The sequence below is a fragment of the Triplophysa dalaica genome, chromosome 1, assembly GCF_015846415.1.
Source record: "Triplophysa dalaica isolate WHDGS20190420 chromosome 1, ASM1584641v1, whole genome shotgun sequence".
In the NCBI taxonomy this organism is placed as follows: domain Eukaryota; kingdom Metazoa; phylum Chordata; class Actinopteri; order Cypriniformes; family Nemacheilidae; genus Triplophysa; species Triplophysa dalaica.
This window is the reverse complement of record NC_079542.1, coordinates 20,668,065-20,695,959: the sequence shown is the minus strand read 5'-3', so window position 1 is coordinate 20,695,959 and position 27,895 is coordinate 20,668,065. Positions and strand designations below refer to the sequence as shown.

The following is a 27,895-nucleotide window of genomic DNA, read 5'->3' as shown; positions in this document are numbered from 1 at the left end:
TATCTGCTTTTATCAGATTTAAAAGGGCAGGCCTGCTGAGAGCACCTTATGACACAGTTAAGGAAAACCGAGCCAAAATACTGAAGGCTGTGGCATGTATTAAATGGACACATGATGCAGCCAACTCCAAGTCTAATCTGCACATTGAACACAGAACAGTAAAACTCAACTCAACGTACTGAACAGGAAAAATTCCTGCAGGTCAATGCTGGGCTTGTTCGATTTTGTCCAGTGAAAGTGAAAACAGGCGATGAATTTTCCTACTATATGTACTATCTGTAACAGCTGGGAGCTCTGTGGAATACTTTTATGATGGAGAATGCCAGCTTCATATGCCATCTCATCTGGACCAACAGTTCCTCAGTTGGAGACTCACAGACCCTTATACAACCACAGACCTGATGCTTCTATTCAGACATGTTTTCAAACATCCAGAGAGGATCTTTAGATGTGTCAACAACCATCCTCAAATAAAGTGATCTAAGAGAAGTGAAATCTCACCTGAAGACATCTCCAACGGTGACAATCTCCACTTCACTGTCAGTGGAGGTGACGTTGATCTCTTCATTTGCAGGTACTGCAGGTGCAGGTGTCGCTTCAATCACAACAACGTCCTCATCCAGCACACCTGAGAAACAACATGGAGATGTAGTTCATTGAAGAGTAACTATTTAAATAAGAGTCCATTATGCAGTGAGTAATGTTGCTGTGAGTGAATGTAAGCAGGCTGCCAAGATGTAAAGGCGAAAGTGAACGAATAACAAAGGGAAAAAAAAGGAGTCGACTCTGAATCGAGTTGTCTGTCATTCTGTCATTTCGGTTCCGAAGCAGATTTGCGTCAATCCGTGTAATGCATGCCTACGTTCCATTTGCGAACCTGCATGCGGTCGACCAATCACAGCAGAAAGACGGTCAGATCAGAGTAGGGATTAGATGGATAATTCACCGAACGAATCATTTGAGATTCAGTCAAGAAGAGAGATAATAACAACTTCCTATTATAAAAAAATAACAGTGCTTTTATACTGGTATGTACATAAAATTGTTGTTGGACAGTAAAAAAAACTAAATAGGGCCTTAAATACGAAGGAATATTTACTTTTTAAATATTTAAACTCTCAAAATTTGCTTGTTTATTGATGAAAAATAACAATTTATAATGCAAATCTGATGTTTAGGACAGACCAGCAGAGGTGCAATAAATCGCCCACAGCTTTCCCTCTCCTAACACTACGAAGACAGTTCAAATATAAAGTAACCAAATAACCTGAAGAACGAAGCTGTATCAATGCACATTTCCCGCTTGTCTTGTGTAAACTACGGCATGAAAAGTATTTTAAACAATGTTATTGTGAGATGGCGGAGCTCGCCGTCTGAAGTAGTGGGAGCTCCCCGGTGGCCTGCTGCTCATGTGAATGCGATTTCGACCCATCAGAAGTTCATACACCATGCCCATCACAAACCATAGAAAACGTGTTTCACTACTTACTAAGTTGACTTTCTCTTCAGGATAAAGTTATCTAGTCTCCTTGTGTAGTCATGCAGTGCTTTTAGTGCTCCTGACATAGCTCTCATTCTTTAAGTGTGCCCAGCACTATTTTCATGTTAACACCATGCATTACTTTCACTTTCTTCAAACCCTTTTCATACGGTTGGCTTTACATATTTGAGCACAAGAGAATGTGTTTATACTGAATTGTTAATAGACTATGACTTCTAATTGTGAAACTTGACTGTTGTGCTTTTATTTTCATCGCTTTTTTCATCCCCGACTTTAAAACAGTTTTTCTCAAAATTCCATTTCTGAAAATCACAGTGATCAGCCGACATAACCATTACTTTTGTTAAACACTAGGTATGAGCAAAATAAAAGCTGTTTTGGAAAAGGCTGGCTTTTCCCAGATCAAATCACATTTATCAGGTATTAAAAGGCAAAGTTAAGTATGGGGTTCACTGCACAGGGTTAATAAATGAATTGTTCCTCTCTGCTGCAATTTTACAGCAATGTTGTTTTCTTAAACTCAAATAATAAAAATGCCCTCATAAAGATGCCCCTGTTAATCAATTCCGACGGGGGGGATATTAAGGTCCCCTTAATAAAAAAAAGTTGCAAATCCAACAGAATCCAAGGACATTTTATGACATAAAAAAGCATATGGACAAACATCTAAGGTATAGTAATCCTTGTTTCAACAGGTTTTCTAAACTACATCTTTCTACATTAATCTAGAGCTAAAGCGATATTAGATGTAGCTATAGATGTTAAATTTATGGTGCCACAATGGAGCCAATGCTTCAGGCAGTGTGTGTGTGTGTGTGTGTGTGTGTGTGTGTGTGCGTGTGTGTGTGTGTGAACTAAATGTAGGTCAGAGAAAAATGTAATGTACAGTGTCCTGGCATGGGCTTTTGTAGTAGAATCACTCATCACTCTTCAGATGGGCTCTCCTGCTTGACTTCTCATTCCTTCTTTAACACCAGCTCTCCCTGGATTTGGTGTCAAGAGACAAGACAAATATGTACTAGACAGACAAAAAAAAAACGAATCCTCTCTCTTCTAGTATTGCTCACTGAACTCTCTGTAAATCGCATTGGATAAAATCGTCTGCTAAATGACTAAATGTAAATGTAAGAGGCCCAGTGTGTGTTCAACATCACACTCACAAACATAGCAGGTACATGTTTCAGTGCTTCTGACTAACAACTTCCACTCACGCTCCATATTCTTCAAAACCAACAAAATTCGCAAGTATGTGAAAAAAGATATTTGATTTAGGCTGTGAATTATCATCAAATGATGCAAAACCCTTAATGTTATGAGAACAGGACTCTAAACTCATTAAACAAGATTTCATTTGGCTACTTTTGGAAAATGCTACAAGTAAAACTTTCTTTGCCTAAACAAGCACAATGACTCAACACGTTGAAGCATGTGCGCCAAGCCGCCAACCACTATATACTTTACATAAAATTTCTACATCGACTTTTCGTAAGGTTGTTGTGCTGCTCTATGTGTGTCAGGCATGTTTGTGCACCGAGGCAGAAGCTTGTGGCTTGGGAGATTCATCATCATCCTCTGGGGTTGTGTTGTTAAGGTCGACTCTCCCACTGAGTGCTGCTGCTTAGCACCCTGCTCTTACCCCGTTCCCCATGCTGTCCACAAGAAAAGCAAACCACCACACATTACAACAACATAAAATACCACAAAGAAACATATACTACTATACTTCACTATCCTGTGGAAATTCTATATGACTAATGTCTTTTTTAAGTATGTCCAAGTTATCATATAGAATCTCAGACAAGGTACCAAAAATGAGAGACATTAAGTACAGCAGCAGAAGATTTAATTTGATTTGAATTCTAGAATAAGTTTTATCTTTAGGTAACATTAGAGAACTTTTGCTTATGGTTCCCTCATGTGGTTGATAAGTACAATTGTCTGTGGTCGCTGTACAGGCTTCCCCGTGGGCAGCACAATACACGTGAATCTGTTAACTAAGCAGAAACCGCTGTTACCATCATGTCACTTCATAAACTGTGCATGTACTAAAGCACTCTTTTGGCTTCCGCGGGGTATACAACTGGGGTACACTTATAGCTCAAACTAGATTCTGAGGTAGCAGCTGGTTGTTAGCCATTAGCGCATAGCACATTTGCAGTCACCCAAAACGTGCATTGAACTAGTGGCTAAATTCACCCAGGCTACAAGTAAAACATGACAAATGCCGTAAAGCAGGTGATGGGCGGGGCTTGTGAACCTACCCGCACACCAAAGTTACAAGTGTGATTTCCAGCAGATAGAGGGTTGCTTAGATGGAAGCGGCTGTAAATTTTGTCAAGTTACGAGTTATCCTACCACTATAATAATTTTAGAGGGATAATTTTACTGTCGAAAAACTTTAACACGTACAGACCCCTGGGAAAAGCAAAGCCCTCACAGAGCTCCCAGCAGTAAGAAATATGAGGTTTTAACTCTAATTAGATTTCAGCCCAATGCTGCTCGAGTGGATGTGATGTCCCTTCCACTAATTTAGTCAATTTATTTCTAGGAATGATCAAATTAACTCTACATGCAATAAAGTGCAGAAGCACATTTACTTTCTCAGAAAAGATTGAGGTTATTCTGTGCCAGCAAATAAATACTATTACTATTCTTTTGTGCAGTCATTCATAGGACTCCGCTTATCAGGTAGCGCTATTCTACAATATCTCTGCACGAGTCGATACTAAATACAGCCCTAATGTGTGCTCGAAGCTTGCAGAGGAATCAGACATATTTCAAATTGAATTCCATCGAAGGGCCCTGAGATCAGCACAACACATCATCATTGATGATACCACATACAGTGCCTTGCAAAAGTATTCTTCCTCATTCATTTTATTCATTAACATTTATGCATTTGGCAGAAGCCAATCCAAAGCGACTTAAATTTCATTATCCTATACAATTGTTTCCATGTATGTGCAACCCCCTGGGATCAAACCCACGACATTGGAGTTGTTGCTCTTACCACTGAGCTACACCTTTTGTTTGGTTGCTTAACCTTAATCTTAAACTACTTTAAATTATTTTTTACATTAATCTTAAATCCATGTACAATTATGTCAAAACAAAAAACAGATGTGACTTAGAAATTTGCAGATTTATTAGAAGTAAAATAATGAAATAAGTACATTGCATAAGTACTCTTACACTTAACTAAGTAGTTGGTAGAAGCACCTTTACCGACTCAAATCTTTTTGGGTATGATGTGACAAGCTTTACACATCTGCATTTGGCCATGTTCAGCCATTCTTCTCCTCAGATCCTCTCAAACTCTGTCTGGTTGGATGGAGATAATCAGTAGAAAGACATTTTCAGGTTTCTAGAGAGATGTTCAGTTGGCTTCAAGCCCAAGCACTAGCTGGGCCACTCAAGGACATAGACAGTGTTGTCCATAATCCACTCTTGCATTGTTTTAGCTGTTTTCTGCCCTGTCTGAGGTTCTGAATGTTCTGGGCTAGGTTTTCATGATCATTATGTCTGTATTTTGCGCCCTTGAGCTTTTCTTCTTCACTGACAAATGCCCCAGCCCCTGCAGCTGAAAAACACCCCCACATCAAGCTGCTGTTTCCACCACACTTTACTGTTGAGATGGTGCCTGGTTTTCTCCAGACATGATGCATGAAACTGAGATTCATCAGACCAGAGAATCTTGTTTCTGACAGTTTGAAAGATTTGTTGAAGTACGTTTTTGCATATTTCAAGTTTTCACTTGTCATACTTATGCCATGTACTGATTTCAGTTATCACAAATCTATTTTGTGTTCTGTCATTAATCTACACTGAGATGAGTTGACTGATGAGATGACTGACCCTGGTTAATGGCACAAAGACTATTCTACTATTCTACTTTTGTCTTCTGCCTCTCTGGGTGTTGCAGAAAACACCGCTTTTTTATAATTTTAAGCTCAGTTGTCTTACTCGTGGATCAGCATTGTCGCGGCTGTAACAGGAAAATGAATGAGTTTGTTTCCACAGAGCATCATATCAGACTGAGGAGAGCAACATGATGCAACGAGTCTGTGTTATTTTTGGGGAAACTTGTTTGACGTGCACCATCAGTACTACACGGTGCGTGTTTCATTGATTTTAAACACGTACAATAGTTCTGTCAGAGTTTGCAATGCAGGTGTGGTGTCATTTTGTTGTCAAATTTGCAAAGTTGCCTGTGAGTAAGCGGTAATTAGCAGACCCCTTGCAGTTCCACCCCCTGTTGAAGACCCCTGCCTTAGAGTATTAAATACTGCATTTAGAAAGAAGGATCAGGATCCAACAACACAGAGGTAAGCATGTCAAATGCAAAAAGAAATCTATTATCTATTATAGGTTAATAGAGTCTATTATGTCTTTGTTTAATGGCTGTTGAACGATCAATCGTGATTAATCACATATGTCACAAATATATATTATGAAAATACAAACATTTATTCTGGAATTTATTCTGGAACATTTATTCTCTACTGAGTGGAGTAAAATTCACAAGTACACATGTAAAATGCTAGTGTGGAGGACTAGTGGGGTATGAGAGGAAGCACTAGAAAACTGGTTATGTACACTAAGACAGGTTGTGAATGATGCATGCTCAAGTGCAGACATATTGTTATACGTTTCGAATGGTTCTAAATGTATGGTGTACATGTGCGCTTCAGAGAGAGGTTTGGATCTGTGAGAAGGGTTAGGTAAGAATAATCGGTGTGGTATATAGAGCAGCAGCACGTTGGTGGGGGAGGACTCGATGTTCCTCAACAGGAAACCCGAACACACGCACGTTCTCTGATGCAGTTTTTCCATTTTAGTCTTTGTTTGTGAACGCAAGTTGCGGCTGTACTATAATAACTGCATTAAAAAAGCAACATAATGACCGACTGAACGTTGCTCTTGCTTCATGAAAACTTAAACTAAGAAAGAATGCTTTATATTTCAAGTCAATTGTTCACCACATTCCCTCTTCTAACAAAACGACTGGATTTCTACCGGTCTATATAAAGTCCCTCCTTCCGAAGCGCTCTGATTGGTAAAGCTGACCAGGTCGGTCGTGATTGGTTCCCGCTTAGACTGTGCGTGTATGTGTATAAAGATGTCCCACCCACAAAATATTAACGAGCTTCCGCTTCTCAGGCTCTTGTGATTGGTCTGTGCCCCTCTCAGTACACATGTATTCATAAAGTTTGGCTTTTAGCAATAAACACTAACAATGGTGTCAGCTTCACTTTATCAGTTAAAAACATGCGAGTCGATCGAAGTGTAACAGAGGTCTGCTAGTACATGTGGCATCAGACCGGTTATATTAATTAACACTTATAATAGAAGCGTTAGTTTTGCCTTTTTATATTGGACCCGAGTTGGACAATAAAACAAGGAGATTGACCAGGAGACATTTGCAAGAAGGACTTCAAAGGATGTTTCATGGAAGTGTTTTAGAGGCAAGAAAACACACAGACAATATCAGTGTATTACACAGAACAGCTTTCACAGCCGATGTTAAAGTCATGGAAGCTATTAGTTGACCGTTGGTTATCTTAGAATGCATGTAGCTGACTTCTTATTACAAGCTGTAGGAATGTGATGAAAGTGAAAGTAGTTTAGCAAGCAGTTCAGTCAAATGTTTACCATCTCTGATAACCAAACACTACTCCAGCTGCTCTTCCTCTTCTCAAAGGAAGACCTCGCCCCTTTTTGCATATTCCTTTGGGCGTAGGTTATTAAAAGCACTCGGAATTGTGACATCATGTACCCAGGAGGTAGAGGGCTATAGTACGATTCGCTTTTTTTTCTGTATTCCTTCAAAAGCGAATTCTGTTAAAGACAATATCTCGCTTGGCACTGAACTTTTAGCTTTATCATTTTGCAGGTATTGTTTATGCTCTAACAGCAACATTACACACTAACTAAAGTTTGAAAAATGGGATCGTTTGAAATGGGATCTTTAAAACACAGCCTTCAAAACAGAGAACCTTTTGTAGGAAGAATTTTTTTTGTAATGAAAAATGCATGCTTGAAATAAACAGTATTTTATATTGAGTTGAACACTAGAACAGAAAAATGTCAAACCTTATTTAGATTATAAATCCTTTTTCTATATATAAATTGTTTACATCTATTTTGCCCTAAAAAGGAAGCTGGAGGAATGAACACAGCTCATTGAATATACAAGTTGATTCAGTGTTGGTCATGAAAGGTGTACAGTTACAACCAAGGATAGAAGTACCATGTAAGACATCTGCAGGGAATGCATCAATCTGCTGACAATGTGCCCTTTGTGTTTCCACTGAGTGACTGCATACAAACATACACTTATACATGTTATTTAAGTAAAACAGAATATGAATACATTATTAAAATCTAAGCTAGCAACAAATGACACGTATGGACGGAATTTGCTTAGTCAATGCTTAAATAATGACTGTAACTGGTGAAAGTGGAGGAAGGAGCTGTTACACATAGAAGTTTTCTCCAACTTAATATTTCCAGTGTGAATGATTCACTTCAGCTGTCAAACATAAGAAATATCCCAGACACTGTCCCAAAAATAGTCGTCCTCCTCATTCACATTAGTCAAAAGAACAACTAACAGCTGGAAACAAGACTTTTGTGAGAGATCTATGAGTGTTAGGAACACAAGACCAGCTTTTAACGACAATTCTAAAACAAGGACAACCTTACGTCGTCCAAGACAAAATATCACAGCTATAACATTCAAACAGGTCATACAAGTTTAACACAACAGGGCTGAAATTTGCAAACGTGCTGCTGTATGAAGAGTATGTAAGCATTTACCTACTATGGCAAGAATACGCATCCAGTTGAATACTGCTAATTTATCTTATTTCTTAACACACTCATTATCTTTAAATAATACGTTTTAATAAAATAACCATGCATGAAAAATACACCTACGATAAAGATGTTACTGCAGTTCCATAATAACAAAACACTGCTTTTTGTGTGAAAACAATGTTTAAAAATGTTTAAAGTACTGTAGAATAAGTGATTTACCTGAGGCCACAGCGGCAGTGCTGGCTTGGCTGCTACTGCTGCTAACATCCACATAGAGTTCATCTTCTGCCTCCGTGGAGGAAGGAGAGGAGGAATTAGAGGTCAGCTCCTCGCTGGAGCTGCTGGTACTGTGCAGGAGGGCGTATTTCTTCCGTGCGATCACCTCTCGTTTCTTCCTCTGCAGCATTAATCGCTCCCTCTGCTTTGGAGTCCGCTGGGCCCCTCCTCCTGCCCCACCCTTTACAAAACGTTTCCTGTGTAACGGCCTGCGTGAGCCAAGACATGGACGTTTCACGTGATTGGTCTCTGGCTCAAGCCGCGCCCACTTATGCGACCTGCTGGCACGAGTCCGAGCCAATAGGGGCCTCATGCCCACTCCCGTGCCTGTACCACCTCCGGCACTGCCGGTAGAGCCTGAGCCAGGAGACTTGAGCTGTTGCTGCGGTCTGACTGTCATTAAACCACCTGTGTGCCCGCCCTCCTCCTCTGAGCTGAGAGTGTCCGAGTCACCAAACCGAAGGCTGGAGGAGGGCGAGGAGGCACAGTCGCTCAACGAGGACTCTGGGTTCCTCTCGTCCTCGCTACGTGGATCTAACAGCATCGGCCTATGGCAGGCAGGAGTAAGGGGTGTTTCACTCACTTGCCCATCCTTCAGAGAACAATACGACGGGCCGGGCTGCTGGCTCTTGCGCTTTTTGCGTCCAGATAGACCTCTTTCGCAGTCTCTGCGACCTGCGGCATCACGTGAAGCCCGGTGCCTGGTCTCAGCACATAGAGGAGATGGAAAATTGCTTCCTGCCTTGCCAATCACCTCCATCTCAGGAGGGAAGCTTTTGGCCGTCTCCATGGGTTCAGGGTTAGCCAGAGGACCCTTCAAGGTCTCCTGCTTGCGGCGTGTGTCTAACGGAATATCACTCTTCATAGTGACTAGCTTGCATGCGCCACCGAGGCTCAATAAGCGGAGTCATACGGTTCCATTGGAGACAGCAATCTGCAAAATATGGGAAATATACTGAGAATGAGATCCTTGACCCCAAGACCAAAATACACTGTATAAACAATGAAAATAAGATGATTTAAAAATGACAAAAACACAAACAGTGGTGGAATGGGGCAGAGCTATGAAAAACAAGCATAGCACTGACTTTCCAATGCAAAAACTAGTGCTGACATAGTAGTGATTGTTTGGTTAGCATCCTATTCTGGTAAAGCATTAGTCAGGCAAAATTGTTATCCAAGCAGTCCTGATCAGGCTCTAATAGAAGAAAGAAAACTGTGACTAAGGAAAAGTCATCCCTTGTACAGTGTATAGACAGAATCGAACACGTTTCAGGAACTGCTTAACACCTCTAGCAAAAGATTACACACATAAACCTACCACACATAAATCTACCACACACAGGATAATGAGGCTGAGGGTCATTTTTTTCAAAATTCACCTAGCTTTCCATTATTCTTGAAACAAAGGCATCTGAAAAGATCATCCCACATCTCTTACACAATGTGGGTTTTAATAAGGGACAGCTGTTTGTTGTTGTTTCAATGCAGGTGTATTTTAAAGAGCAGCTCCTCAATCTTGGTCCTTATATAACGCAGTTATTTGGATTAGATTAATGCAAGCTCATTAAAATACTCACAAATTAGACTACCGCCTGCTTGTATAATGGGTGTTTATACATCACTGACCAAAACATTTGTGATGATTACCAACGTCCACAAAGCCTCTTCCTCTTCACATTATAAATTATCTAACTATTCCCCCATTTAATTATTAACCCCTTTTTATCCTCATATCACAACCATCTTTCTCACTTTAATCAAAAACTGGCTGTACTTCCCATCCCACTTTCATTCACCAGAATCCCATTACGCTTTAATGTTTCTTCACCCCTTCCTGATTAACATGTCTTCCCCCGGTGTGGCACTATGCCCCGAAAGCCTTACCCTCCACAGCAGCCACTGGCCACAATTTACTCACCCTCAGGTTGTTTTGAACCGGAAAATTTCTTTATTCCAATGAAGGCAGAGAAAGATATTTGGAAGAATGTTGGCAATTTTCAGTTATGGGACATAATCCACTACCATAGACAGATTTTTTTTGAAAAATTTAGGAAAACAAAGAGTTCTCAAGCACCTCTGACTACCATTAAATTCTTCCTACGACGGTAGTAAATAATGTCCTGGAACTGATAATTACTAACATAATTTCAAATATTTTTCTTTGTGTTCATCGAAACAAAGTAATTTATGCAAGTAAAAATTACATGAGCTCGAGTAGATGACAGAATTTTCATTTTTGGATGAACTATCCTTTTAAAGAACTGAATCATTTATGCACTAACAGAAAACTGTCCCACAGATCTACAAATTGAATCAGGTTGTCTTGGTACCATCATAGGGGTAGTTGACAAATATTCCATACATGTGTCCCAAAATGTGACAGCAAAAATTTTCTAAACAAACTGTTAATAATAAATCAATTTATATTGTTTCAAATAGCACAAGAGAGATCAATCTTCTTTGTGAGTTCTCTCTAAATGTTTGGTGTCACACCATAAAACACATCAAAAAAGATTAGGTCAACAACTCATTTTAAGATTACTGGTTCTATAGGTATGGGATTATTTTTTAATAAACACATTTAAAGAGACGTCATTTACTCACTCTCAGATTGTTTCAAACCGGTTTATATTTGTATAATCGTCATAAAATTGTTCTGGTAAACACAGAAGTAAGATATTTGGAAAAATATCAGTAACCTTACGGATATCATCCCCCATTAACATGCCATAGTAGGAAAAAAAAATATTATGAGAGTCAATGCGGGACGAGATCTGTTTGGTGAGGGTGAGTAAATGATGACAGAATTTTCATTTTTGGGTGAACTATCCCTTTGATGTGACTGTCAAATGTTTATACTGAGGAAACAAAATAATGTCTAAGTCTACATAAATGTATCAAGTAAAAATACGGCACCTTTAACTAGAAATGCACCGATATGTAAATTTTGGATTACCGATAACTCTTTAAAATTGGAAGCCGATAACTGATATATTGGCCGATATACAGTATCTAAATATTAATATAAAATTTCCTGAGACTGAAACGAAAGGCAAAAAGTGGACAACTGCTTATATTTGAAACATTCTCTGCGGAAAACAAGATAACTATTAGTTCTGTTTTTTCCCCTTAAATCATTTACCAAGCCTACTTTAAACTACTTAACTATGCTTTATCCTTCAAACTTATCTGGTATATTTAATAAAAAAATATATAGATGTTCTTCCAGAAGAATGTTTTCAATAGCCACATGTCTAACAGGTCTCAAGGTAGAAAGCATTCAGGCAGCAGTCTGATTCAAACAATTTGCTTTTGTATAATTTACACGTTCAAAAACACTGTATCCACATACTGTATTTACATCAGCAATGTATTGATAATAGCAGTAAGTGAATGAGATCAGTACTGTACTGTATTTTAACTAGGGCTGCACGATTAATCGCAATTCCCATTCAAATCGTAATTAAATTGATGTGGCTATCGTGATTGAGAAATTGCAAAAGGCTGCGATTATGTTTTATGCGCAGTTTGTTTGTGAAGTGCGACTCTGTGATCTGTGGGAAACTCTGCTCCATCTGAGAAGCAGTTTATTGCAGCTGAAGAATCAACTGAAGCGTGTAAGTGTAATTGATTAATAATGTCGTATTAAGTTAAAACGCAGTTTCATTGCTTTGTTTACAACTGCTTCGTCATGTGTTGAAATCACGTTTGTTCTCGTGCTGGTTTCGTGTGTCATTGGGAGATATCGGAAGGCGTGTCCAACACAAGCTAAAGTATTTAAACTGTTGTAATCGGCCCAGTTTGTGGGAGAAGCAGTTTCTTGATGCTGAAGAATCAACTGATTAATTGATTAATCTGGTGTTATTGAGTTAAAACAAAGTTTGTTGCTTTTTTCACAACCACTTTGTCACGTGTTGAAGTTGCGTTTGTTCTCGTCCTGGTTTCGCATGTTATTGGGTGATATTGGAAGACGTGTCCTGCTTAATTAAATTGCGTGAAATCGGATGGGTATTGAAGTGTGATTAACCACCGCGGCAGCGTTCGCGTGCAGCCCTCATAGCTAAAAAGACCGAAGAGTGTAAAGACCATCGACTCTACCTGCGCGACTCCACAGAGCAAGGACACCGACTAGGCACTTGATTATTGCACCTCAGTAATAACTTTTTGCACTTCTATTGATTCTCTTCCTGTTATTTGTTTTTCCTTATTCCCCGTTTTTGATTATGTGTTTTTAAATCCCTACTGTCACTACAACTCATAAATCACTGGTATCATACAGAAGGCCACGCCATGCGAATAATCTGTCCACTCTTTCAGCATCCACCACTACATTTAGTCATTTTTGGCAGACGCTTTTATCCAAAGCGACCCTACCTCAATTACATTTTCCAATGGTTTATTGAACTGCCAATCTGCTGTAAACAAAGCAGATTTCATCACAGCTATTGCTTAACATGGAGGAACCGGTCTAGTTATTCCTAACGACTGGAAACTCAAACAGCTGAGACCCTCATGCGACAACATCACCTTTGAGTCTCCAGCTGTTACTGTCGTCCACCCTTTTAAAACTCATGTTGTAGTTATCTATCGTCCCCCAGGTCAGCTTGGACTTTTCTTGGAGGAGTTGGATGCGCTCCTGTCATCCTTCCTCCAGGATGGTACTCATCTTGTGGTACTTGGAGACTTCAACATCCACTTTGAAAGTGGTGCAAATCTAACCTCCCGACTACCTGCCCGCTAGATCCCATCCCCACTCATCTCCTCCAGGCCATCTCCTAATGGATTGTTCCCACTCTGACCCACATTATCAACTCGTCTCTCACCACTGGTACATTTCCCACACTCTTGAAAGAGGCCTTTATTACCCCACTATTGAAGAAACCCAATCTTATTCATGCACTGTCAGAAAACTACAGACCGGTATTCCTCCTCCCCTTCATTCCTTAAAGTTTTGAATGTGTTGTTGTATGTAACCAGCTCTCATCCTTTCTCACCCAGAACAACCTCCTGGACAGCAGCCAGTCTGGTTTCAAGAGCGGTCATTCCACTGAGACTGCGCTGCTCTCTGTCATTGAAGCCCTGAAACTGGAAAGAGCCGCCTCTATCTCATCTGTTCTTATCCTACTAGATCTATCTTGCGCCTTTGACACCGTTAACCATCACATCCTCCTGTCGACCTTCAAGGCTATGGGATGGAATGGTTCTACAATGGTTCCAGTCTTACATCTCAGGTAGTTCATTAACAGTATCCTGGAGAGGTGAGGTCTCGGAGTCCAAACATCTCGACAAAGGGATGCCTCAGGGCTCAGTGCTTGGTCCGATGTTTTTTTCTGTTTACATGACATCCCTATGCTCTGTTGATACACAACTCCACCTGTCTTTTTAGCCTGACTGTTTCTGAATACATTTCAGCATGCCTAAGCAACATCTTGCTTTGGATGAAATCCCATCACCTGCAACTGAACCTTGCAAAAACAGACCTGCTTGTAATCCCGGCCGATAGAAAGACTAATTACAACTTCTCCATTCAACTGGGCTCATCAACCATCACATCTTCAAGAAAGGCCAGAAACCTGGGAGTGGTGATCGATGATTAGCTCAACGCCCCAGATCAGGTTGCCAGCACCACGCGGTACTGTAGATTCATCCTCTACAATATTAGGAGAATTAGACCCTTCCTATCAGAGCACCCTACTTAAGTCCTAGTCCAGGCTCTTGTTCTTTCCAGACTGGACTACTGCAATGCGCTACTGGGCTGGACTTCTAGAGGACAACCAAACCTCTACAGATGATCCAGAATGCAGCAGCAAGAGTGGTCTTCAATGAACCGAAGAGAGCAAACGTCACTCCTCTGAAAAACAGACCTTTCTGTGTTTAAATGCTAAAATCGGGTCTCTTGTGCATTTGCAAACTCAGAAAACGTGAAAAATGACAAATCATTAACTTTTATATGTCACCCTATCACTGCAAGCCTGTGAGAAAACGAGCGCTTCAGAAATCGCTCTCTTTATGATGCAAGCAGCTGTTCTTCCGCCCCTTGTTCTGAACGTGTCAAAACCATTGCGCCACCGCAAATTTTTTTCCGTAGGTGTGAAGTTCCAACACCATGGCAAAAGTAGCAAAGCTTACAAACTTTTCTGTTGTTGGCTGCAAAGACCAACACAGAACAATGTTCCCAGCCTCACGGTAGACAGGAGAGCAATGGATTTCTCTAGTTTTCAATGGAAATCACCCACACTGAATGAGGTAAAGTTGTAAATAAAGACATTGTAAGTACCAGTATTTTTTAAGGTATTTTCTTATGTGGAATGATCTGGCCGCTTCTACAAGATGTGCAGATTCTGTGGCCATCTTTCACAGCCAAACCGCGTGCGGTTTCTTTTCGATTTATCGTGCAGCTCTAAATTTAACTGCAAGCAGCGTGCAGATAAAGTGGTTTAACACAGGGAAATGATTTAAGATTTATCGGTTTTATACATCGGAATACATTATATTATCGGCCGATAAAATAAAAAAAAATACCATTTATTTATTTATTGTGCATTCCTAACTTTAACCTTTTGCAAATTTGCTTAAATAAGTTTAAAGGCAAAAAAAGTGTCTGTAAAGTGTCTCTTTTCGTCTTGATCCAAGAAACGGCAGTTAAAATGTTTTACTGTAGCCATGGTAATATTGTTATTCTATCAAGACCGCTAACTTTAATTATGACCCACTGATGTTAAGCAATATCAAGTTTTACAAAAGCGGAACCAAGAAAAACACTCATATATTTTTATTTCATTATCTTTAAAAGCAAAAACAACAACAAAAAGCCTAAATCCTGTTAATTTGCTTTTTAAACACTTTAAACATAAAAAACTCTCTGATATATAAAGAGAAACCTTAAGGAAAAGGGTCTTAAAATAAATCCTTGCAATAAATAAGACAGTGAGTGTAAAACGTAAATAAACAGCGCAAGATCAGGAAATTAACAAAGGCTTGCATCAAATGAGAATAACGTGGTTGTAATTCTTCTGAATGTTACTACAAATATAGTCCACACAATGGTCCAAGCAATAATGTCCATAAACTTTTTGCAATTGATTTTATTGGCCAAATGTTCTCTCTTACATCAAGCATTTCTCTATCAAGAAAAATTTGAGCTTAAACTGTTTCTGCGCCAGACTTCTCTCCCAGGGTCCTCAAAGGCAGATCATGTCAACCTGTGATGTACCACTGTGCCATAGAACAAAGTGCAGCACACTTTGAGCACTCTCTTCTACATGATGCTGCCCCAGAGGGGCCCATTGCAGCAGTGCCTCTTGACACCAAGGTGGATACAGATTTCAGAAGATAGGGGATTATGGGGGGCTGTTTTAATTCCTTCCCCAAGGACTGCTCTGTATATCTATGTTGAGTTGATCTGTCATTAGCAATAGCAGGGACACAGGCCTGAACACTGGAGAACATCAGTAAATTCACCACACATCTTGTTTATGAAACGCCAACCTCTTTTTGTTTGAATAGGCTACACTTCTTTAAACGTGTAGCTGCAACATTGCAGTTAATTTATTTGGCAAATAATTATTAGAGCAAAAGTCAGGTTTTTCCAGTCAATACACATCAATAATAAATAACAGATTCCTACACTGCTTGTATGGAACCAATGCCAAAGAAGGCTGTAAATATAAACATTCTGCTATGCATATTTCAACAATGGAAGTACATTGTTTCACACTTAACAGTCCATTAATTCCTTTTCTGGCAGGCTATTTCGCTTAACATTAGCCCACATTATATCAATTTCAATGATTCTGCAATTCAAGGGAGTTAATTCAGGAATTTAACTTGATCCACTGGGATATTACAACAGTCTGGTAAAACAGAGAAAAATGTCCAAATATGAAGCACAAAATAATGAAATGATGGCTGCTAAAGCTCTTCATTAAAACATCACCAGGCAAATATTACATATACAGTAATACATATAAGGTAGACGGCTTGGTCTTTAATGAGTCACATGACAAAAAATATGCGTAACATATTATTTTGAGGATGAAATATGAATCGTGCATAATTGTCGTGTTATTGTACCTGTCAAAGAGTTTAGAGTGAATAATAATGGCATAATACAAACTGATGATGGTATCACCTGCCTTTTATTGAGTCACAGGGATTACTTTTATCCCCTTGTTTGATAGTTCTGCCCCCCATTCAATACCATTCTGAAGAAACTTCCCACACACATTCTTTATAAGATGATAGTATTTTCATTTAGTGGATGAAAACGTAATCCTAAACGTAATTTGTATTATTGTGTTAACTATCCATTTACGCAACTACTGGCATTGACCACTGATAAATAAATAAAAAGTTATCATTACCTTAAAAACGACATTTCTGTAACTTGTGACTGTTTTCATTTCTTTTAACAAAAAAAAAATGTCATGAACAAAAGACTGAGCAAAGGGCATCATTTTGTGACATGCTCACTTTCAAATCCAATCCCTTTTATTTCTTAAATCATGGGTTACTGAACCAACAACGCACGTTATGATGGACTAAGGTCACACGTTTCTGTCTTTATGTTACATTTTACAGCAATCCTTTAAAAAGGCTGGAATCTGAATCTGAAATAAGCTGGCTGGTCGAGGAACAGGAGCTACTGACGACGATTCCGTCTTAAAAAGGCCATATCAAAACGTACTTTCTATTTCCAACCAAAATGACAACATACGGTATAATAACAAGCGCCAAAAAAACTCACTTTTAAGACTAAGCGGAGATCAAATAAGCCACAAATAAATGAAAACATCAATGGCATGTTGATGTTGTTCTCACGTTCGAGAAGCCTTCAACACAACATCAGACAGCACTACAGTTTATCAAACACATCCTGAAAAGCACACATAAAAAAACGTGTACTAAAATTAGTGACTATCAATGTTGTCTGTCAGTAACCCATCAAGCCTGGGTGTTATGGGGCAAGCACACACTTTTCTCTCTGCTTCTATTTACTGAAACTGCTAGCGGCAGGCTATTAGCCTCTCCTGTTAGTCAAACAATAGCTCTTACCAATTTACATTTGCCATCAACACAAACACACACATCGACTCTTACCTCGAACACTTCACAAAACTGTCACTGTAAGCCTTAACGTCCTTCCCGGAGCATACGGACCCCAATATTCGTCGAGAGAAGTAGAAAAGTATCGGGGAAGCGAGCGAACGTCAGCGGAGGCTTGTGTGAAACTGACAGTCTCACAAACCCGAGAGAGAGGCCCAGCGCTTTAGCCTCCCCGCTAACTGACGTTTATTTCGACGATTTCGCCTTAAATATACGAGAAAATACGCGCCACTTAGAATATCACACGAAGTACGCCACGGTGAGCTACAAGTACGGAGAGGGCATCTTATCTAATGGTGATATGTGGCAAAAATTCCTTCCCGTTTGCCCTCGGCTGCGAGTCCCCATTCCTGCCGATCCGCGGTGTCCATTAATGCGCTGCTATGTGTGTGTATGTGTATGTGAGGCAGCGCTGCTACACACACACTCGCGTTTCGACACTTTACGACATTCTAAGATCATTTGCGACTCCCCTGGAACATTTTCCAAATGCTTGATGGAATCAGAAATATGACGTAATTTAATTAATTCACAAATTATTCTTGCGTTCAGACACTATATTTTGTGTATTCGCGCAGTTCTCTTTAGTAATTTTGGGAACAAATGTATTGGCGTAAATGGTTGTAATAGGGCTCGTTGTCGCTTAATACCCTCTGCTGGCAAAATGTTGTAGCGCTCATTATATCTCAACAACTGATATATATCAGCAAAGTGGATGTTATGAGTTATTTCTTTAAATGAACAAATTAAGTATAAATTTAAAGACTACCCCAATACAGCCATGACTTCATATAGCATTAACCCCAATATGTATAGTTATTATAGATTTGTAATATTTTTACATATTCTTTTTGACGTTGTTCGCTTTTCAAAGGTAAACGTCTTTGACGGACGGTTTACATTTGTACCTATATAGATATAGATTTGCACATACGTAACACCGTGAGCGACTCACACTCTGTTTACATTATTTTCCATACACGTATGATTAACATGAAATTAAAGATGATTGACAGGCATCCTCTCTGCTTCCAACCAATAGACGTTGAGGATGCAATGCGGTGGTGGCCAATCAGAGAACGCCGAGCGGTATTTGAATCGCGAGAAGGCCTTTGTCGATAGCAACTTGTGTTGAGTGAAGGATTATCAAGGAAGAACGGCGAGTTTTAACATTTTATATTTTAATCTAAGCAAGAGTTACACAAGGGTCGATCAGTCATGGAAATGCACTCTTTAGTAAGTATGTTTTGTTTTTGCAGAAACTGCCGTAGCCAGAAGGCACGCTAATGTGTTCGTTTTTAGCATTAGCATGTGTCGTGTAACCCCGCAACAGCTTTGTGTTTGGTTTTGTAAAATGGTGAATATGTCTTTTAGTTGTGCATTTTGTGTTGATGCATATTGTGAGATTTAATGTTTCCATGTAACGTTTAGAATTGAGCTTTCACTTTTTGATTCACGTTATCATTAACGAGGTCAACTTGGGTGATGTAACGTTATCACAGCGCAGTATGTCTGAATGTGCTTTGAGCTCCTCCAGGTACTAAACTTTAATCCGTTTAATTTTCACCTATATAGCGCAATGCAAACAACCCCATGTTCGTCGGAGGCAAAGCCGGGCATGTAAACGGCGGTGCAAGAAGAGCGGTGTTCGGCGAACTTTCCAATTTTGCGCACAAACCAACTCAGACCAAGGTATGTTACGTTTCCTCACACTGTGCATTGTGTTTTGAGTTTCACCTGTGTTGCGACACGTAATTATTCTTTGCTTTTAGAAAAGTCAGCCTGCACCACCTGTAAAGCCATCTGCCCAGCCAGCTGTTGCGCAACCCAAACGTCCCCAGGTACCGCCGGAAGTCCCCCAACCAGCTCCAGTTTTACTCCCAGCTCAAGCTGATGTCAGTATGAAGGAAGAGGAACTGTGTCAAGCCTTTTCCAACACCCTCTTTCCAGTCGAAGATATTGATGAAGGTGATGCTGACATGCCCCAGTTATGTCCCGAGTATGTAAAGGACATCTATGCATATCTGCGACACGTTGAGGTAAGTTTGCCTATAGCCTAAAATTTATTTAGGAATAAAAGCTTTCTTGTGGCTGCTACAGCAGATTTGCTCTCCTGTTACAGGCTCAGCAGTCCATTCGTCCCCGTTATATGCGTGGTTATGACATCAACGGGCGGATGCGTGCTCTGCTTGTTGACTGGCTGATTCAGGTGCACTCAAGATTTCAGCTGCTGCAGGAAACCTTGTTCATGACCGTGGCCATTCTTGATCGTTTTCTCCAGGTACGTGGTGAATCCATATTAAGAATTGCAGTACTGAAGCATTCAGTTATACTCATTTTTGTTTTTCAGGTCCAACCAGTGACTCGTAAAAAGCTACAGCTAGTGGGAGTCACTGCAATGTTGGTTGCTTGCAAATATGAGGAAATGTATGTGCCAATGGTCGGGGACTTTGCCTACATTGCTGATGACGCCTTCACGAAAGCCCAGATTCGAGAGATGGAGATGTTGATTCTAAGTGAGCTGAACTTTAAACTTGGACGTCCTTTGCCCCTTCACTTTTTGCGGAGAGCTTCAAAGGCTGGGAATGTATGTAGACCTGTTCAAAAAGTTGGTAATGTGGTGATGCAGGGTTTTTGTTTTTCTGCCTCTGGGTTGAAGTCGTCTAACCATAGTGTGCTCTCCAGGCGGATGCAGAAAAGCACACCCTTGCTAAATATTTCCTTGAACTGATGCTCCTCGACTATGACATGGTCCATTATCACCCCTCTGAGACTGCTGCTGCTGCACTCTGCCTCTCTCAACTTGTTCTTGATGGCCAAAAATGGGTAAGTCTCCTAGCCTTTTCCTCCCCTAGTTTCTCATTTCTTCCCTCTTTAACTTGGTTTTTTTTTTTTTTATGTTAGTCACCAACCCAACAACACTACTCCACATATGATGAGGCTCACTTAAAGCCCATCATGCAGCACATTGCCAAAAATGTTGTTAACGTCAACGAAGGGCTCACGAAGCATGTGGTAAGCCATTTGGTACACATTAGTGGGAGTATTTTTAAGAAATCTTGTCTAACGTTTACCACCTTTACAGACTGTGAAGAAAAAGTATTCAAGCAGTAGGCTAATGAAGATCAGCCTCCTTCCCCAGTTGAAATCTTCACTCGTAAAGGATCTGGCTGCTTCTCTGCCGACCAGTTCTTAAGGAGATTGTTTTTGTTTGTGGAAAAGGACTATCAACCTGCACTTTATTTTGTGTCAGCCATTTTGGGAGATGGACTGCTGCTTTTAAACATATGTATATAGCTCTTGGACTGTCTGTATTAATAAATTGTTTGTATTCTTTTAATAAGATTAAATTTTAAGATGAGGGTTTAAATTAGGTCTTGCCGTTCATTTCAATGTTTTTTAAACTTGCTGGTGCTGTATCTTTATGCTAATTCATGACTTGAAATAAATCCAAAGTTAAATTGACATGGTCCTGTCTTGAGTGTTTTACACCATTAAGGGTTGTTTTCCTGCACAGTGGTTCTTAAGCCAGGCCTAGTCCTTAATTGAATTAGGATATTTAAAGGAAAGGCATATAAAGTCAATGGTGCCTCATATGTTAATTACTTGCATTCTCCCAAATAGTTGGTGTTATAAAGAACCAAGACATAAGATTTGGAACCACATGCAGGGAGTTTTCAATTTTGGGTGAACTATCCTTTTTAAAAGACTTTATAAAAATCATTTCTGCGTGCATCTTGACAAACAATTACACTGAAAATTGATGAATTATGTTGGAGCAAGATAACTCTAACATTCTAAATCTGGACCTTTGCATAAACCCTGTCGGGAAAGCAACCTCTAAATTCTGAACATGAGTGTACTGCAACCCTTATTTTCTGTACATATGTGGTATATTTGAGACCTGTTTTAAAATGAATTTCAACTGTCATCTACTTGCTTACAGGCATATTGCACAAATAGGCTGGCATGAGCATGGAAAAATACAATGGTGGTATTAAAACCATTGAGTTTTAGGGAAAGCCCTTGGTACCATATGAAAAATTTAACCCATTCGACTCATAGTTTGAGATACAGGTCTGTCTAAATGGCAGTTATGTTAAGGGTTTAAAACTAAGGTTTCTTTTTATAACTACATTGACATACCATACCGTAAATTGGGAACAGATGCGAGTAGTCAAAGTATTATCGTTCAATCAAATTGAGATTTACAGAACTGTTTTCATATTTTGAACAACGGTACATTCAGGATGGTTTAAGTTTACAAAGCATACAGACCATGGTTTTTAAGAGTTACAGTGCTTTATATACATTTGGTTTTACTAGAACATGAAAGGCAATAACATGGTAAAACGGTCATTAGCAGCAAGTAATTCCCCACTAAAAACCATCAATTCTGACAAGAAATTGAAAAATAAAAGAACAGCGGGTGACTAAAGATAAGCACCTTAATGTACATATAAAATCTATTAATTTCAAAATAAAAAAGCCTGTTCCCAAATACAATGGCTACTTCATCTATTCAAGTGAAATAAGATCACCTTAAATATCCAAGACTGATGAACAAACCATGTCCAAAATAAATCTTAGAATGCTATAAATACAATAAATAGTTTTGATCAGTGCTCACAGGGACAGTTCAGTATTTAGCGCCCTGGAGAAAAGTTTAGTGGCCGACGTCTGCTCTTCAGAACACGGCCGCACGCTGGACTTCTGGTAAGCTCATGGGTAGTAAACCGCAGCCATGGCACACCTCTTTCCTTCATTTTCTGAATTCCACGTTTTCCTTCGTTTCCCCTCCTTAAATTAGTCTTTTACTGTCAAATGAGTCTGCTGAGGTTCATGAAGTCTGGTCCCCACATTTCGGCACGAGAGGTTAGATCTTGGTCACGTAGTTGTTTGGGAATAAGCCTTGTTTGCCTCTCAGTCTCCCTATCCACCATCCGGAGGCATCTAGACATAAATATACAAACATGCTTACATTTAAAGCATTATTTCATGGTTACAGTACAAAATAAAATATTCAGACAAACCCATTTCCATTGTATACTGTCTCGCTTACCTTCCTTTACAACTTCAATGATGTCATCTGCATTAAAGCTGAGCTCATCCGTGTCCTGGGCGTCGTATGCATAAAGAGCTTTACACTGAGGGACCTGGGGCTTGGGTTTGGGGGCGGGTTTGGGACGGCCGGCTCCTGGAGGAGGCCTGTTGGTGGGCTGCCTGTGAGCACTTGGAGAAAAGCACAGAGGATTTTAACAGAACTGGAGAAATATTGTCCATATTATAATTGCACCAATGCAAAGCATGCATTATAAGCTACACGTGGAATTCATTTTTTGAAGTCAACTTTGATATTCAGAAACCAACCATATAGCTCAAGTCTCAAATTGTGATAGCTGCCGTGAAAGGGTTAGCTGAGTTTACAATGTTAGTGTACGTGTTCTCCACAAGGTGGCGACAGAAGTTTATTCACAGTAGTCTGCCTGGATTGATCTCTATATTAATGCCTGATGTTTAATTCAGTTGAGCCACCACCTCATCCCAAGCCATTGGTTGAATGATTTTTCGAGCTGTTGTGATGAAGCCTTTTTGTTCCACCCTTCGGCCTTCATGATGCTGTCTGAACAGACTCCCATCATGATAACAGCAGAGAAAAATGCAAAAAAATGCCCAATCCAAATTCCTCAACCGTTTGTCCAGAAAAGGCCTGGCTCCCTTACTAGTAAGCATGACTACAATCCAAATGAAGTACATTAAGATTAACTGTTAACAGATTGACTATTTAATGTTTTAAATAAAAGTGAATGGAGACCCAAGCACACAAACTTGGATTTGGAGTTGGGCATCTTTAGTGTGAATCTACCTCTTGGAAAATGAACCACAACCACTGCCACCTAACAGAAACTACACACATGCTCAGACTCACATTCCTCCATTTCCAGACGGTTGTCGATTTCTGCTACGGTAAAGAAATACATGCATGTTACACTCAAAACCAGCTCACGGTTTCGTCCGTGTGAATGAATCCTTGTCTTGCAGCAAGACAATGTTAATAAATGCTCTCCGGTAATTTCAAAAGTATAGTTGTGCGCATCTCACCCTGCGGCACCTGGCTCTGGTACTTTCAGGATATCCAGGTTAGGTTGCTGGGGTGCATGTCTGTTGCTCCTGTCTTTGAGTTGACTGACAGTAGTGGGTAGGAACGGGCGGGTCGTGTTTCCCGACGGAGCTCTTTGATTGTTGTGATGTTGAGAGTTTCTTTGATTGGCAGCTTGATTCTTCAGTCCACCATTCTGGTGTGCGACTGTTGGAAAAATCACACTTGTTTGCTTAACATTGTTTGATCAGACTAACGCACTGTAGAGACAGGTTAGATGTGTTGATGCTAGTCTCCACAAAGTATTAGATTAGATTGTACCTGGAGGGCCGGGTGCGACACGTGCTGGGGCGTGGTGGTGTGCCCTGGTCACGTTGTTGGTGCGACTCTGAGTGAAGCCCTTCTTAGTTGGACCTGAATGAGTTTTGTTAGTTGTTATATGATTAACTTTCCGCGTTACGTTTTATACCAAAATCAGGTATGTTAATCAGGGATACTTCACCCAAAAATGAAAATTCCGTCATCATTTAATCACCTTCGAGTTGTTCCAAATCTGTATACATTTCTTTGTTCTGATGAACACAGAGACAGATATTTGGAAGAATGCTTATAACCAGACAGATCTTGCCCCCCATTGACTTCCGTAGTAGAGAAAAAAAATTCTTTAACATTTTTTTTATTCTGCCGAACACAAAAGAAGACATTTTGAAGAATTTAGGAAAGCAAAGTTCTGGGCCACTTTTGACTATCATTGTATTTTTTCCTACTATGGTAGTCAACGGGGGGGCAAGATCTGTCCGGTTATAAGCATTCTTCCAAATATCTTTATCTGTTTTCATCAAAACAAAGAAATGTATAATGATCTGGGACTGGAAGGTGAGTACATGATGATAATTATTTCTTTTTTGGGGTAAGTATCCCTTTAAATCATGCATGTAGATATTGTAAATCATTTTGTAAATAACAGGCTCGAGTCAGTACTCACGTGAGTTCTTGGAAAGACCCGGTCCAATGCTGACCTGCAGCATTTTGTTTGAGGGTCGCAGCACAGCTACGTCCCCCTGGACTTGAATGAACTGCACCTGTCGGGATCCTCCTGCATTCCAGGGTCCCCATCCTTCTTTTTTTAGTTTGAGTTCCAGCCTGGAGGAGGATATATCAGTCGTTTACTTTTATATCTCACCAATAACACAAGATTTTCAGACTTTGCACTTCCGCTCAATTTCAGTACAGTCTGCTGCTGTACTCAGTCTGATATAGTAAACCAGCTCCCACATTATCTCCGGCTCCGGCATTATCAGCAGTCGACATAGACTCTAAGCGCCAAATTTAAGATTTGCAAACAAGTAAAAGTACAGTAGTGGGTAGGCATTGTAGTGGTTAACCCGCCTCTGTGACACTGCAAGTCCATGGCCTTCCTCTGCTTTTTTAGAGGTTTTAGAGGGTGTATCTCGGTCTCTTTTATCTGTCGAGGACGAACTGGCGCCCTTTTACCAGGTCAGTGTCTCCTTTTTTTTTCAGTCCTTGAATATTGCCATGTCGTGCTGTAATCTTGCAGTTAAATTTCAGCATTTCCGACAGACTCGAAATGAACGTAGAACTCTGTTTAACTGAACTAATCCTCACTTTGACAGTTGGCTGCAAAGATTTTCTTGTTTGTCTCTACTGTCAAACATTAGTTTAGAAGCACTTATTGTACCGTGGATGTGTAGATTTACTTCACATAATCAGCAAAAGTCGTTCACAGCCATTTTTACTCAATGCTATTTCGATCGATGGTTTTGTTTTCGAACCATACCTGTGTTTACAAGTTCGAGGCGGCTGAGCCGACTCATAACATACGTCATAACCAAACGTCATGTGATTGGGTTACAGGTACAAGAAAGTAAACGCTTGTCAATTATGCCCTTCCAGGCTCTTTCTACGAAGCAAAGCCAAGTACCAGAGTTTGATATTACCAGGCTAGGATGACAATGGTAGTCAAAAGTGCCCCAGAACCGTTTGCTTTCCTACATTCTTCAAATATCTTCTTTTGAATTCATCAGAACAAAGAAATGTATACAGATTTGGAACAACTCGAGTGAGAGTAAATGAACACAGAACTTTCATTTTGAGGTGAACTGTCCCTTTAAGCACGTCTCGTAACTACGAAATTTATGCTACATGACAGACATGTTTACTTACGTGTTGCCAAATTTGAGAGGTAGTTTTTTCTGTGTTCTCTCTTCATATCTGCGTGTCAGTAAACTGATGAACTCGGTCTTAAATACACACTCCAGCAGGCTGTCATACTCCTCCTCGTGCAGGAGCAGGAAGTCATCTTGCATTGTGCTGTTTAAAAGAGGAACATCAATGCATCAAATATAAAAACATTGTTTGACCATTGAACAGACTCTCATTTCAGACTACCAGAGTCACATTAGGATCTTTGATTTCTACAGACACCGCAAGTGACATGTGAGCTCTTAGCGTTTCCATGACTGAAACACATGCAGAGACGTTCTGCATCGCTCTATAAACTTAAGTCTTTTATAATGAGTTTTTTACAAGGTGAACTCTCCCTTCCCAGCAACACCTGGTTCACATTATCAACAACCCCCCACTTGCAAACAGAAATCGAGGATGAATTTAAGGTTGTGGGGGGTGGTGGCATGGTTAATTTAGGCCACTTACTCTTTTGCCTTATTTGTAAGATGGTGATTCTTTTGGTTACTATACGAAAGCGATTGAATGTTTAATCTTTTTGTTGTAAACCATTTAAAGAAGCAGGATTTATATACCACAGACAACCTTTACTCAACATGTCTTAGAAACACAGAGTCAATGAGGGTTTATCATACAGACTGGACCTTTGATGTCTCTAGTACTTCTGTAATTCTGCAAATGTCCGTGCAAGGCATTTTTACACACAGGAGGGAGGCTAAACGCACAGATTTCCTGCTCTTATTCACATGATTGAAAAAGTGTCATATCACGTTCAATTCCAAAGTTTTGCACTTGCTGCTGCATTAAATTTACCAGGTTTGACGTTTCTGTGCTTAGCAAACTATTACACCCAAACAAAAGCCGTACCTTAGGGAAACCGCCAAAATCTTCTCAACATCGATTTTACGCTTCAGGACCTCTTTCACCTGTCCCTTCTCAGGGCCCTGTTTCACTTTTTCTCTTCCAATCAGGTAGACAGATTTAGGGGTGAGGATCAGGTCTCTCTTAATGCTCTGAATAACAGATGAAGATAGAGTTAGACATCCATACATGAATTCAAATCGTGCACGTCATGTTCCTATAGCCTAGAGCCGTAGGCCGTAACATTTTTCATAATTGCCAATGAAACAGTAGCCTACTGATTGTCGTGCGAAAGATATACAAAGGACATAGCTCACCTTAAACCGTCTATCGAATTTGTTGACGGTGTCGGCAAAATCGATTTTCTCCCTTTTGCCCACAAACTGCCTGAGTTCGGGCTGGTCATCCATACCTATGTAATCCCCCACAAAGTTTCTGTTCAAACTGTGTCTTCTTCTCTCCTTCCTGTTCAGCAGCAGATCAGAGGCTAGGAAGAGACAGAATCTATTTTTAGTGCCTAAATTCTTAAAGGGACACACCCTTAGATTGTTTCAAATCTGTATACATTTTATTGTTCTGTTGAACACACATTTTTTTTTTTACAAAAACTTAGGAAGCCAAACCATTCTAGGGCACCATTGACTACCATAGTATCCCAATATCTTCTTTTGTGTTCAGTTGAACCATAAAATGAATACAGGTTTGAAACAACTCGATTAAAAATGTTGACAAAATATTCCTTTTTTGGGTCAGCTGCATCTATTACAACAAGAAAGGATATCATGTACCAGGATGGTATTTGGGTACAAGACATTTTAAATGTAAGATAAATATCAAGGAACATGTCAACCCACTAAATAAATAAGTTGTTTAACCTTACTAAGGTCAAAACCTTATTTACATTGTACACCAAAAGCATTTTACAGAATACCATTTTATTACGATGGCACATGTCAAACGTGGTATCTCTGTTAGTGGTCTTTCCGAGTCATCTGTTAATACTCTGTGACCATGAAAATTTATAC

General features: G+C 39.9%; 3 protein-coding genes across 8 annotated transcripts in view; 1 reads left to right on the top strand and 2 right to left on the bottom strand.

Annotated features, from left to right (window-relative positions):
• The window catches only part of rnf111 (ring finger protein 111), a 39,485-nt gene extending 21,387 nt beyond the window's left edge, over positions 1-18,098 (bottom strand). For all 4 annotated transcript variants that reach the window (XM_056748136.1, XM_056748152.1, XM_056748144.1 and 1 more), the window contains exons 1-3: positions 17,699-18,098; positions 8,540-9,530; positions 502-628 (exon numbers count right to left, since the gene is read on the bottom strand). In XM_056748136.1, the coding sequence (XP_056604114.1) occupies positions 502-628; positions 8,540-9,461 (1,049 nt within the window). In that variant the 5' untranslated portion in view covers positions 9,462-9,530; positions 17,699-18,098. The remainder of the gene's footprint in view (positions 1-501; positions 629-8,539; positions 9,531-17,698) is intronic.
• A 685-nt stretch (positions 18,099-18,783) lies between these two features.
• On the top strand, positions 18,784-21,169 carry ccnb2 (cyclin B2). The gene is made up of 8 exons (XM_056749572.1): positions 18,784-18,940; positions 19,280-19,396; positions 19,477-19,743; positions 19,827-19,985; positions 20,055-20,291; positions 20,390-20,530; positions 20,609-20,719; positions 20,790-21,169. The coding sequence occupies exons 1-8, from the start codon at positions 18,923-18,925 to the stop codon at positions 20,898-20,900; spliced, it is 1,161 nt and encodes a 386-aa protein (XP_056605550.1). The 5' UTR covers positions 18,784-18,922; the 3' UTR covers positions 20,901-21,169.
• A 712-nt stretch (positions 21,170-21,881) lies between these two features.
• The window catches only part of myo1ea (myosin IEa), a 43,312-nt gene continuing 37,298 nt past the window's right edge, over positions 21,882-27,895 (bottom strand). Inside the window, exons 21-29 of one of the 3 annotated variants that reach the window (XM_056747286.1) lie at positions 27,188-27,357; positions 26,877-27,022; positions 25,989-26,135; positions 24,790-24,947; positions 24,126-24,218; positions 23,807-24,011; positions 23,634-23,666; positions 22,767-22,936; positions 21,882-22,657 (exon numbers count right to left, since the gene is read on the bottom strand). In XM_056747286.1, coding sequence (XP_056603264.1) covers positions 22,581-22,657; positions 22,767-22,936; positions 23,634-23,666; positions 23,807-24,011; positions 24,126-24,218; positions 24,790-24,947; positions 25,989-26,135; positions 26,877-27,022; positions 27,188-27,357 — 1,199 coding nt within the window. In that variant the 3' untranslated portion in view covers positions 21,882-22,580. The remainder of the gene's footprint in view (positions 22,658-22,766; positions 22,937-23,633; positions 23,667-23,806; positions 24,012-24,125; positions 24,219-24,789; positions 24,948-25,988; positions 26,136-26,876; positions 27,023-27,187; positions 27,358-27,895) is intronic. The other 2 variants (XM_056747295.1, XM_056747304.1) reach the window with 2 other exon arrangements.